Genomic DNA, 12,100 nt, shown 5'->3' on the forward strand with positions numbered 1-12,100 from the left:
GGGGTGGTTGGGGGGCCAGCACAGGCCTTTTTGGAGACGTTTGATTGGCCGGATGGTGAATAATCCTAGTTGTAACTGTCGGCACCTCGGTATTTGATGGAAATCCAGGGGGAAATGGATAAAGAGTGACGAAGAAGTTGGATGACTGATTTTGAGGGTGAAGAAGGATGAAATGATCCAAGCAAAATTCGAAACCTGTTTAGATCTCACCGCTGCGTAAGAAAGTGGCTAACTAAGGATTGAAAACTTCCATTCCTGTTTGCTGGCGACCTGCAGCTGCAGCTTCCAACTGCGTGGCGTGGCGTCGTCCTCAGGGCTTGGTCCACTCAAGATCGACAGGGTTCATCTGAAACGAGTCTCTTTGAAGGGTATTGTTGATGTTGTAGATACGCATTTGACGAAATAATAGGACTGTCTTGATTTAATTATCCTAATATCATATGTCGTCCAGGGAGATCAATCATCACATGAGCTGCTTCAGCTTCAGGGAGACAAGTTCATGGCAGGTCTAGATGCACTGCATGTCGTTAATCATTGCTCGTTCCTAGCAAGTCTATCATCTTGTACCACGTAGAACATACCATTCAACATCCGTCCATTCTATGCTTTCCTCTATCCTATGCGCCATCACAAGGTCATTAGTATCGTTCATCCAACTCTTCCGAAAACAAAGCCACATGTCATCTCTACCTCCATTCAACCCTTGTTGTAGTAGTCATCTTGCTGACCCTTTCGCTCAGTAGTGACACCTCCGTTGGTGCCGTCCTCGCCGTTAACATGTTTCTTGCTTCCCCAGAAAGCCTCCCGCTCCTTGAGAACATCTTGGCCCCAGGCCTTCATCTCCGGCAGATGCATTCTAGTAGCGACATACGCAAACTCGCCCAAGTCTAGTATACCCTCGCCGCGCTTCTCGTATTCGACCATCTGCAAAAGGAGCTCCATCTTATCGACGTCGTGCACAAAGTGGCTATCGAGCGTTTCGGAGTCCTCGTATTCCTGCCAGATAGCGCGGATGTCCTCGCCTGTCGTACCTCCGGCGACGTTTCTTAGCAGGTTCTTTGTCAAGAAGTCCATGGTCTCGGATTCGCGACGGCTCTTTTCGGGCTTGGGGACGCCATCGACCGGGGTGATGTCGCCAACGAGGAGTTCGGCCATGTCGTGGATAAGGCACATCTTCATGCACTTGGCGAGGTCGAGCTTGGGAGCGAGGGAGGGTGGCGCGAACATGGAGATCATCGACATGCGATACATGTGGTCGGCAATAGACTCTCCCCTAAGATTTGTTAGACTGTGTTTTACGGATTTTGTCTAGAGCATCTTACCTAGAGATGCCAAACCGCCTCCATCCTTCGCGCTTGGTCGTCTTGAGTCGTTCGAGCATGTGGAAAAAGGGAAGCGGTGACGAGGACTCCTCAGCAGGCGCACCACCGGGAATCTCCTTGACGACCTTGTCCACAGTCCATTGGCCATCGACCTTGACCATAGGAGTGAAGCCCAAATCTGCGATCACTTCTTCGGAGGAACGGTGTCCATTCTCCTTGATCTGTTCCGGTTGCGAACCCATCTTTCTGGTAGAGTAGAGTCGGTACTGTATGTGTCGTCGCGGGGTTGAGTCAATGGTGGTGGTGCGAGTTGAAGGAAGCTGTCGTAGGGAATTGACTGTAGAGTTAAAAGTGTTGACAAAGAGAAGTGTTTGCCGAGGCCGTAGGACAGTAGAGACAATCATAACAAGAGTTCAAACGGTGAATGGGTCATGGAAAGAAGGGACTAGAACAATCGAATTGTTGATTAAAGCGGGTAGTACAAAAGTAACTGTAGTGCGTCCAGGCCAGTGCCGAGACTATTGATGGTCAGCCTGAAAGCCCCAGATAGGTAGTTTAGTGCGTCATTGAACAAGGGTTGGATCTAGGATCTTGCAGGGTAGCAACATGATCACTTAGACGCGGTGTAGAAGGATGCAAAGGAAGAATTGACCAACCTTGCTTTTACTCTGTACTTGCCATGTCCGTTTTCTAGATAGTACCTATCTAACTACATACAGTAGATATCGGGTGTTTGTTAACAGCGCAGAGATGCCTAATCGTCAGTGACACCTTATTATTCCATGACTGTCTATCATTAGCCCCACGCATGTCATTGTGAATCACCACGCAAATTCTCATACAAACGGTGGATAAATGTGTGTATCAATATACAATCCAACTCCCCAGTCCATTGTCGACATGGGATTGATTGAATCCGACTATAGACCTAGGGCTGGTTATCTTGTAAAGTCAAGTTGGGCGGTGTAGGTTAGGCGAAGATTGGCAGATAGTGTATTCCAGCTTGCAAAGATAAAGATGATTGTATGTGCAATCATACCCTGCACTATTAGGTCAAGTGACAGTATCTGTGGACAATTCTATTCAAATCTAGACCAAATATGTCTTCATCTGCTTCCCACTGTACAACCTCCTCTACCAATACAATCTTTCTAGCGTCTGCATGGGGTCCTACTCCGCTGAGAAGAAAGGACACTGAATTAATTTAACTCCACACTTGCGGGATTGATCAGCCCAACCTTGAATGAGCCTCATCTTTAGATCCATTTCATTCAACCTCTCACATGCTACCTCTTAGAAATATCACAAAGTCTTTCTTCACGCAAACTCGCACGATGACCACAATCGCTTCCCTGAAGCGGCTATCGGCCAAATCTCTTTCCGAGAAGATCCTCCAAGAAGTCGACGCCACAGATCCCACATTCGCTGTCATCGATGTTCGTGATAATGGTAAGTACAATACAAAACCTTGCTTCCGGAATGATATATCCGATCTCGGATCACTCTTAGTGTCTGTACTGATGTCTAAAAGATTACATCGGTGGCCACATCAAGGGCTCAACAAATGTCCCCGCACACACTCTAGACTCCATGATGCCAACTCTAGTGCGTCGCCTCAAAGACAAAAAGACAGTCGTCTTTCACTGTGCGCTGAGCCAACAACGTGGCCCAAGTGCTGCACTCAAGTACCTGCGAGAGAGAGATGGTCTGTTGTGCTCCATGGGTGAAGACCCCAAGGGCGAGAGCGGTCAGGATGTGTTTATTCTGGATCAGGGGTTTTCTGGATGGCAGGAAGTTTACGGCGAAGATGAGAGGTTGACCGAGGGATACGTCAAGGATCTTTGGGAAAATTATTAAGAAGCTGAATCGAATTCTTGCAGAGATGTATCTTGCACTGATGCGGCCAGTTGTCATAGAATAGCATTCGCAAGATAAAAGACGTATCAAAAGAAATCCCCCCTGGCCACTTTTGCGAAACCAAACAAAGAAGTGCTGATGTATAGATTAAACACCATACACGAGTCCATCAAGCCATACCAAACCGATCGTTCGTTCGTTTGCAAGCCAGCCGAAGCCATTGTCAGTTCAAGTTAGCCAAACGATCCAGCACAATGTTTGGTTGGAAATACTCACAGAGCAGGTTACTCTTCTGCAGCAGCCTTCTTCTTCTTCCACCACTTGAAACCAAACCAGCCAGCAGCTGCAACAACAAGTACACCAGCACCAATCATTATCTTGGTCTTGTGAGTCTCGAAGAATGAGGACCCAGGTGGTCCAACATGGCCCATCGGTACTCTGCCAGGAGTAAGATCGACAGCTGGATCGTGTATCATGGGCGCGGGCCTAACATCGTAAATAACTGGAGGGCGAACAGGGGGACCAGGGCCATTAGAAGGACGGGCATCATACGCAGGACGAGGACCGGAAGAAGAACCAGGACCATAAATAGGAACACCATAAGAGGGACCATTACCAGGACCAGGAGAAGAACGAGAGTGACCCTCTGCTGTCGGTCTCCACCAGCCTCTCACTTTCTCCCAGTCCCCAAACCAGTGAGGCTCTGGGATAGCATCTGGAGTGAGTCCAGGGATCCCTCTCGCCTCAAGAGTGACAGGATGACTGGTCACGGCCTCAGCAGGGACAGACCGTCCATCGAGGAGGTCAACCCCAGAAGCAATAGACTGGCGCACGTAGAGTGTAGGAAGTGGCGCCATGAAGATATGTTTGTAGGACAAATGTGTCGAGACGGGTTTTGTGAGGAAAGACGATAGTAAATGGGTTGAACCTCTAGAAATACGAAAAGACAGCAACAAAAATTTTCAAAACAAAGAGACACAAGAAATAAACAAATAAATACATGCATGTGACGATATAGACTCCGTATGGGCAAGAAAGTTATTTTCTCTTTTATTGGATACTGCCACACTCAAGGCTTACGGTTGCCTCGAGGACACTTTGGTCAGAGAATAAGAAAAGGTGCAAAGTTCTTGCGGAGGTTGGCTTATTGAAAGAGGATCGAGATGTAGAGAATTAACTCGGCCAGTTGAAGTGGCGTGTAGGGTGCTTGTACAAGTATATTTTGTTGCTACAGCTCTCACGCAACTAGTGTCAACTTACACGAGTTCCAATGAACAGGTAAGAGAAGATTCCAGAAGGCAATATGAGAAGCATCGTTATTCGCCCAAATTCACAAGTTCTCACGAACCTAGGTAATGGGGCTTCTCAATCTGTCTTGCGCCCCTTGACTCGGGCATCCAACCCCCTCAGCAGCTCCTAATTAATTGAGTTGATAACTGGCCACGTAGTAAGATCTCATTAGCTATAGGAAACATATAACATCTCATGATTCCTTCAGACACTCCGTAGTTTCTTTCATCTACCATAATCTCCTGTCAAACTCGAAAGGGTCAAGTTCATCCCATCTTCACCCTCACCTTCACTCAACCTCATGCTCACACCCACCACGCCCACCTTCTTGAGCCTGGTGACTACATTGAAACTACATTTATGCATGCCGGAAACACCTCAAAGGCTCACAAACAAACCACACAACAAACCACACAACAAAACATCATTACACACCACACAACAAAACATCACCACACACCACACAAACACCTACACCATGGTCGAGAGACTGAGGCCCGAGATCTATCCCAATCACGAAAGTGGTACGAATAAATCCGACATCTTACACACGAGCGGTGGCATAGCCGGCATAGCGCTCCTCTCCGTGATCGCCACAGGCCTAATTCTCTGCTTGTTGTCCCGTGCCCTGCAGAGCAAGAGGACGGGTTTCTTTGATTATCAGTCGAGAGGCTCACAGGCGGGTCACTTTGATTATAAGTCGAGTGGCACACAGGCGGACCCCTTTGATGGTCAGTCGAGAGGCACACAGACAGATGCGGAATAAAAGGTCTGAAAGGAGTGTTGAAAACGAAGGTCAGGTTTGCCGGACCTATGTTCGGCTCGTTCGAATCAGCCTCGCTGGAAGACAGCATACCCAACGACTGGGCAGATGCATAAGGGAACACAAGGATGTTGAGAGAGAAACCCGAGAGATGACACAGAAACTTTACAATAGTCATCCAGGGGCTGGATGGGAGTTTGAGAGTTAAGCTTTTGACGTCAAGAAAAAACACCAAAGAGAGAGCTTGATATGGCAGAAACAGGATCGACAGCTTTTCGCTTATGCCTGGCAGGCCAAGGGTTTTGATCTTGTCACGATCGTTTCTTCTCAACATGCCTTTGCAGGTTCATAGAAAGTCTTGAAAAATGCATCTCACCTTGTGATTTAATATAGTCTGATACTCATCATACATATCATGACTGCAACACAACTAATTGCCAACAACCCTACCAAGGAATCAGTCTGGTTGACTACACAATATTACTATCATATGACAATTCCTGAATCTTGCTTGTGAGAAATTATCGCAGAGTCTATATGCATACGCGTGAAGGCTATAGTCTGAATTCAAGGTGAAAACTTAGCTTTGAGTTATACTTCTAGACCAATGAGATATAAATACAACCTGATTTCTCTGCTCCTTACTTTACGATTCTATTTTCTGAGCAATCAACACAGCACCACAGAATACCACAGAATACCACAGAATACCACAGAATACCACACAACACTACACAACACCAGCGCCCTCAACTCGAGCACGCCACCAAGACATAATCGAAATATCTGTCCAAGCACTCAAAAATGTCGAATCAAAACATTTTCGACAGGTTCTTCGTCAACCCGGTGGGGAGCTTTCTCGTACAACACTGGCGTATCCTCCTGGTTATATTTCTTTGCCTGGCTACTGTCGTTGTGGTTGCATCTTACACGCTTTGCAAAAAGGCAGAACCACAGGGTGACGAAGAAGCATGAATGGATTACCACGGTGGTGGAAATTGACGACTGCCCTTGGACCCTTACACTTGGCCCTTTACTCTGGATATGCCACGTTACCATCCCATGTATGTAATTGAACAGAGCGACATGTTGAGAGCGATGTTGACTAATCTATCTGAACAGGAAGATGGAGAAACGACTTCCAGATGGTGTTTTACATGTCAGCACTAAGTGCATTCAGCAAAGATCATGGTGGCTTATGGTATCAGAAGAAAGGAGCCACTGGAAGCATAAGAGACGAAACTAGCAGGCCAGCTTATGATATTTAGACTATACTCTCTAGACTACTCTTTGTTGTAGGGTAATAGAAAAGTCGGTTGTCTTCGAAGCTGTACCAAGCATCAGTCGTTCATCATACTGTGTCCCTGTCTTGATCCTCCCAAGCAACACCGAAGTTTCTGTCTCTACTGCTAAGAGTTAGTACGATAAAAGAATGAAAGGCTGTTGACAATACGTACTATCGCCGGTGGTGTTTGGGAAGTTGATTGTGATTCCGATTCCCAACAGCTTTAATCACGGCAATCATAACCGAGATGGAAAAGATACCAGCTGATATTCCGGTGACCCAATGCCAGATCCCTTTTGGAACTGGGTCATATGATGGACCCATGATGCCGAGAGAGATGTATTGGCGAAAGAAGGTGATGCTCCTAACCGTAGTCGAGAGAGAAATGCCTGTTGTGCCTGCTGGGTAACAGAAACGTTGACCCCCTAAGCTTTAGGGCATAAAAATAATCAGCCCAAAGACTATAGTCTTAGTAACATAAGCTGACTTACTAATTTAGTCCCTTATGATCTCTCTCTGATACCCTGAGGGTCGATGTTGAAGCTTTAAGATGCTTCCGAGTCCGACTCTCGAGGTTTCTCTGGGAGAGGGTGCTTTTTTCTGTAAGCGATGGCAGCGCCGCAGGCTAGCAAGATGGTTATGACGATTATAGGTATGACCATCGTTTTAGCAGGTCCCAATTCTGATAATGTATTTGCCATCGCTGTGGAAAGGGAAAGAAGGATGGATAATATTGCAGGTAGAGAAAACAGATTCAACAGTCGACAAGATACCACCTTTATAGGTACATATCTACATACAAGCTTGCTCAAACCCCCTCTCAGTGAATATCCCAAAGTTGCAATCTGGCCCCTCGGAGGTGAAGTCGGGCAAATAACAACCCAATGGCTCTGTTGTTCATAACTTCAAAGCTTGATGCAGGGCAGCCGAAGGCAATGTTGTCTTTAAAGTTGTACCAACCACCAAATGACACCAAAGTCGGCTGAAACATGATCATGAGGAAATTCATAAAACCGAACGGAGCAATTGGATGGTTTGATTCTATTGATAACTTACTGCCAAAGCGTGATAAAGCCTCAAACTAAACTATGAAGTGGCGAATCACTCAAGAAGGGTGCCCTTAACAGTACGGTATCAGTAGTTCAGCAATATAGACTAAACTATGATGTATGTTTTATGATTCCAGATAGGTAGGTAGGTATATCATCTCAGGTCCATCCTAAGCCCCCTCTGCCAATATCTGCACCTTGCACCTTGCACCTTGCACCTTACACTCGACACTCGACACTCGACACTCGACACTCTACCAACTCAGCTACTCAGTCATGGAGTTGACGAGCAACGACATCTTGGCGGCTACCGGCGTTTTAACCGCCGTCATTTTCTTTACTTGGTTTGCCAAATGGGGAGTGAATGCGTTTTTGCTGGCCTCAGCATGGAAAGGACCACCAGCTCTCAGTAGGGTATCTTCATCGGACTAAGGAGTGTCCAAGGAAAGGTAATTCGCCTCGGGCTGAACTTATTCTCTCATCTCCACAAGAATAAATTCGAATATATCCTGTTTGTTGAGAATACTGATAAGCTTTCATCTTTTTTCTGTTGTCCTTAAAAACCCTTCTCCCCTTTCGAAAGAATAACGCAATCCAACACCAACACCAACATCAACACCAACACTAACACCACCACAACAAATATGGGCCACACAACCAAGTTTGCTATCGGTTTCGGCACCTTCGTCGGGGTGATCGTATTAGGCGTCCTGATCAGAAAGTGTTGCTGCAAGAAAGAAAGTAAGTGGCCCCAAGGTCCTGAAAATTTTGACAATGACCTACTGTCGACCATATACTAACTTATATTAAGAAGAGTTCCATATTGGGGGTGAGGACTCAGACATGTCCTAGTAGTCTGGAGGACGAAGAAACCAGAACGGCTACGGTGGAACCTTTGGCTGCAACGACAAGAATTTACCTCTTATTTGACTCAGGGAACTTCTTTAAACGACAATGTTCTGGTATGGAACTTGTACATTACTCCATGTTTTGTCGTGTATGAGAGGGGTCGAATTCGAGGCATGGAAAAGCTGGCTAAGGTGGTCTTAAACCAATGAGAGAGCAGGGGAAGTACAAGATCTGCCCACAGGGGTAGGAGACGTTGACGCTTTCAAGTGCTTTTTGAAGATCTGAGGAGGGTTTGCCGACTACTGAGAGAGGTCTGGGTTAATTTGTCTTTCTTGCTATAATTGGAATTCGACACACGAATGAAGAGAGGACACGCTTTAGGGCATGATTCAAACTTTCACTCAATAATCCTAGGCTTCCAGCCTTCTTGGTTTTGTTGAGAATTTATTCCCTTTTCCTTCTCTCAAAAGTCCATCTCTTCCATGCATTGTGTTTGGCTTGATTGCCTCCGTGACAACATCACTTCTCCCCTCAACAGCCCCATGTCACAACCATAAAGCCTTCATATATCGACTATCGGACGCATATGAACCCGATTACTCTATAAACAGGTACATGACTGTATCTACTTTCCCCCTCTGACCACCTGTCCACAACCTCTTAATCCAGAACCTAACCACATGAAGGCTAAATATGTCCCAATCCCGCCGTCTCGATCCAAACCCACAAATCCAAATGCCTTCGACATGGCAATGGGTAATAATAGGCTTCTCTATCTACGTGGCAATCGTAGCATTCGGATGTATGCATTTCGCTTGGGAGCGGTGCAAGTACCGCTGTAAAGAGATGGAGGCTGAGATGGAACAAGACGTTGACGACAGCAGTCCAGAGTCGAGCATTGAGCTTACAACACTTTCGCCGCGTCCTGCTTGGTAACCCTTTCGTCATGTTTGTTGAGAAGCATCGTTTTGTCAAATGATCAACGTTTAACCCGATTTGACAATAAGAAACTGTTGGAGTTGGCACTCATTGGGGAATCACTCACGGACACCTTACGTGCAGATGTTAAACTGGATATCTTGTTGTTATATTTGAAAGTGTTCCTGGTCTAGCACCACTCAGCGACAGTCTCAACATGACCCCTTTTATTCGACATAACGACATGCGGTCCGAGTTGGAAGCTCACTTACTGAAAACCACAAACAATTTACATGACTCAATAAACTACATAATCAGCTCATAACATATGTAGTTAAATTGCCACAGACTTCGACCCACGTCAATAGCACCACGAGGTCAATCAATAAACATATTCTAGCATTGTCTCGCTTATATCTATGATAACCGCTGACATGGACTCCTAGCAAACAGATCAATCCATGAAACCCCAAACGCTCAGCGCCAGTTCAAATTCATCTTGGAAAGGGTATTTTAAACATATAAACATCCAAATCACGCCTTGCCCACCCATCCCGAATTGATAAAGAAATCGAAAATGCGCCCTCCTTTTTGTGAGTCCAATCGACAAATCTCCTTTGCCTGCTTCTTCTTGAGTGTGCCGTTCGTCTTGAGAGCTTCCTTGAGTATTTGCTCTTTAATCATCAAGTATGGTTTTGGCTGTAGTCTAATAACCTCGCACAGTTTGGCCTCTTCTGGAGTCAGGAGGTGCAAATCTGGAGCGGTGTCTTGAGTCATTGGCATGGGGTGCACGCCTGATATCGGTTGAGCCGCATATCTCTGTTTGGGTGTAGCATGGCCATTGACTCCGTTGACCCCATTGCCGTTGACCTGCCCGTTTGTCTGGCGTTGGACTGCTCGCTGATATGACCATTCGTCAATGCCTTGGTCTCTCCGTTTACTTCGGGGTTGGCTGGAGGCAGCAGACGAGCGGGCAGTTCTGGTGCGATGAGGAGAGCGGCTCCACTTGGAGGCTCAGGTGGAGGAGGCTGCTTGGACCGTTGAGCAGACGCCAGACGTTCGCGATCCATCGAGCCCATGGGTATGGCCTTTTGAATTCGCGATGCCTTCTCCGTCTCGTACTTTTCTCCGCTGCGAAGGTCTCCGATGCGAACATTGCGCCATTCTTGCAGTTGCGTAATGGCTTGTCGTAGATTGAGCTCATCAAGGAGACCTTGGTTAAGCTCCTCAAAGTCCTGGCGGTTCATCATTCGGGCGAATGGCTTGGCCTTTTGCAATAGATCCTTCTCTTCCTTTGTACGCTTCTTTTCCAATTTCGTATTCTCCCTATAATCGAGTAGATTGTGTTCAAATATGACCTTTTTACGCTCCACACGTTGCGTCAGACGGGCGTTGTAGATGTCCATCACAGTAAGCTTGAGTTCCATTTCAGGTTCAAGCTCTCCAGTTCTGGGGTTGAGTCCATCGCCTGGATCAAACTGCATCAGCTGGACAGCTTCCTCGGCCTCGTTCGCATATTCGGTCTCGAACTCCAGACGACCAGGCATGTACCCTTGAATCTCGTGACAACTGGGGACACTAGCCGTCGGTTTGGTCTTGGGTTGCAAAGCTGGCGCATTCTTGGCTGCATCTCGTCGCTCCTCGATTCGCCTCTTCTTACGCGATTGAAATTCTTCTCGAGGGATCTCGTTCGCTAACTCGCAGTCGTGGGGGCTGCATCGTTTTGGTAATGGAAAGGCAGGCGAGTCAACGTATGTCGATAGATAGTGGTCGCGAACTTCGTCCTTCTCTCGGAAGCCACCGATATGATCGGCAATGTCTGCCCATGAACCGAGACCATAGATCTCTGCACCCTCAAGGAGAAGTAGTTCTTCGTCGGCTCCCCATTCTCGAGCAAAGATGGGGAATGAGTTTTGTTCAATTACACGGAAAGCGTGTGTCGCTGGGTTGTGAGCATTACGAGATTCACCTTTGGCGAAGCATGAAACGCAGAGGTCGAAATCACTGCAGGCTGCGTCGGCACATCGAATGCGGACCTGTAAACACCAACATGATCAGCGACCCCATCATGACAACGGGTCAAGTTTAGCCGGGATATCCCCGAAGCGCGTCTTGACGTATCTAAACATTGGCAAGGCAGCAAGCCAACAGCAAAGGTACTTACAGTGGATGTAATGTCGGATGAACAAACGTCGCAAACATATTTGACACCACCTTCACCACCTCTCGTGATCGTTTTCTTTCTAATAACACCCATACTGTCGGTTGCGATGTCGGGCCGGGGAGTCGTTAATTACCCCCCTGTCTGGACGTGGCACCAGGCTCAAGGCCACGCAGGGCGCGTTAAAGACGGAAAAGAGATCTCAAAGTAATGCGCGAATGTCGGCAAGGTCGATGCGACGTGGGATTTGATGAAGAATGAAGAAATGCGGCCGTTATTGATGGAGTTGGTGTTGGGCTGATTGGTCGAGGGGCTTTGATGTTGCGATGTTGTTGATGGCGCTTGCTTGAGCTACTCTGGGGCTGGTCTGAGCTGGGCTGAGCCGTACTTGCTGTGGGTATCAAATGGGGAGCGTCATAACATGACCCCACATTATCGTTAAAATCACGTGCATGCTCCTTCCATTAACATTCCCCACCAATGAAGGACTGATGCCAATCCTCAATGCTAGATCCCCACAAGGAAGGAAGTGACGATGAAGAACTTGGGGAAAGAGTGACTTTATGCGCAACTTGGATCATCCAATGCGTATGAATTTCAGGTGAA

General features: G+C 47.0%; 6 protein-coding genes across 6 annotated transcripts; 3 read left to right on the plus strand and 3 right to left on the minus strand.

The window, feature by feature from the left end:
* Positions 1-696: 696 nt before the first annotated feature.
* Positions 697-1,782, minus strand: FGSG_05665 (uncharacterized protein; the record flags this gene model as incomplete). Its single annotated transcript, XM_011325931.1, has 2 exons — positions 1,323-1,782; positions 697-1,273 (listed from the first exon to the last, which is right to left on the minus strand). Exons 1-2 carry the CDS (start codon positions 1,562-1,564, stop codon positions 697-699), a joined length of 819 nt encoding a protein of 272 aa, XP_011324233.1. The 5' UTR covers positions 1,565-1,782.
* A 557-nt stretch (positions 1,783-2,339) lies between these two features.
* On the plus strand, positions 2,340-3,179 carry FGSG_05666 (uncharacterized protein; the record flags this gene model as incomplete). The annotated part of the gene is made up of 3 exons (XM_011325932.1): positions 2,340-2,345; positions 2,633-2,771; positions 2,854-3,179. The coding sequence occupies 3 exons, from the start codon at positions 2,340-2,342 to the stop codon at positions 3,177-3,179; spliced, it is 471 nt and encodes a 156-aa protein (XP_011324234.1).
* A 284-nt stretch (positions 3,180-3,463) lies between these two features.
* FGSG_05667 (uncharacterized protein) lies at positions 3,464-4,036 on the minus strand (the record flags this gene model as incomplete). The annotated part of the gene is made up of 1 exon (XM_011325933.1): positions 3,464-4,036. The coding sequence occupies one exon, from the start codon at positions 4,034-4,036 to the stop codon at positions 3,464-3,466; it is 573 nt and encodes a 190-aa protein (XP_011324235.1).
* A 2,000-nt stretch (positions 4,037-6,036) lies between these two features.
* Positions 6,037-6,500, plus strand: FGSG_12779 (uncharacterized protein; the record flags this gene model as incomplete). The annotated part of the gene is made up of 2 exons (XM_011325934.1): positions 6,037-6,190; positions 6,355-6,500. The coding sequence occupies 2 exons, from the start codon at positions 6,037-6,039 to the stop codon at positions 6,498-6,500; spliced, it is 300 nt and encodes a 99-aa protein (XP_011324236.1).
* A 1,710-nt stretch (positions 6,501-8,210) lies between these two features.
* FGSG_12780 (uncharacterized protein) lies at positions 8,211-8,418 on the plus strand (the record flags this gene model as incomplete). Its single annotated transcript, XM_011325935.1, has 2 exons — positions 8,211-8,307; positions 8,381-8,418. The coding sequence occupies 2 exons, from the start codon at positions 8,211-8,213 to the stop codon at positions 8,416-8,418; spliced, it is 135 nt and encodes a 44-aa protein (XP_011324237.1).
* A 1,688-nt stretch (positions 8,419-10,106) lies between these two features.
* On the minus strand, positions 10,107-11,590 carry FGSG_12781 (uncharacterized protein; the record flags this gene model as incomplete). The annotated part of the gene is made up of 2 exons (XM_011325936.1): positions 10,107-11,369; positions 11,498-11,590. 2 exons carry the CDS (start codon positions 11,588-11,590, stop codon positions 10,107-10,109), a joined length of 1,356 nt encoding a protein of 451 aa, XP_011324238.1.
* Positions 11,591-12,100: the final 510 nt, after the last annotated feature.

This window comes from Fusarium graminearum, chromosome 3 (assembly GCF_000240135.3).
Source record: "Fusarium graminearum PH-1 chromosome 3, whole genome shotgun sequence".
Taxonomy (NCBI): Eukaryota; Fungi; Ascomycota; class Sordariomycetes; order Hypocreales; family Nectriaceae; genus Fusarium; species Fusarium graminearum.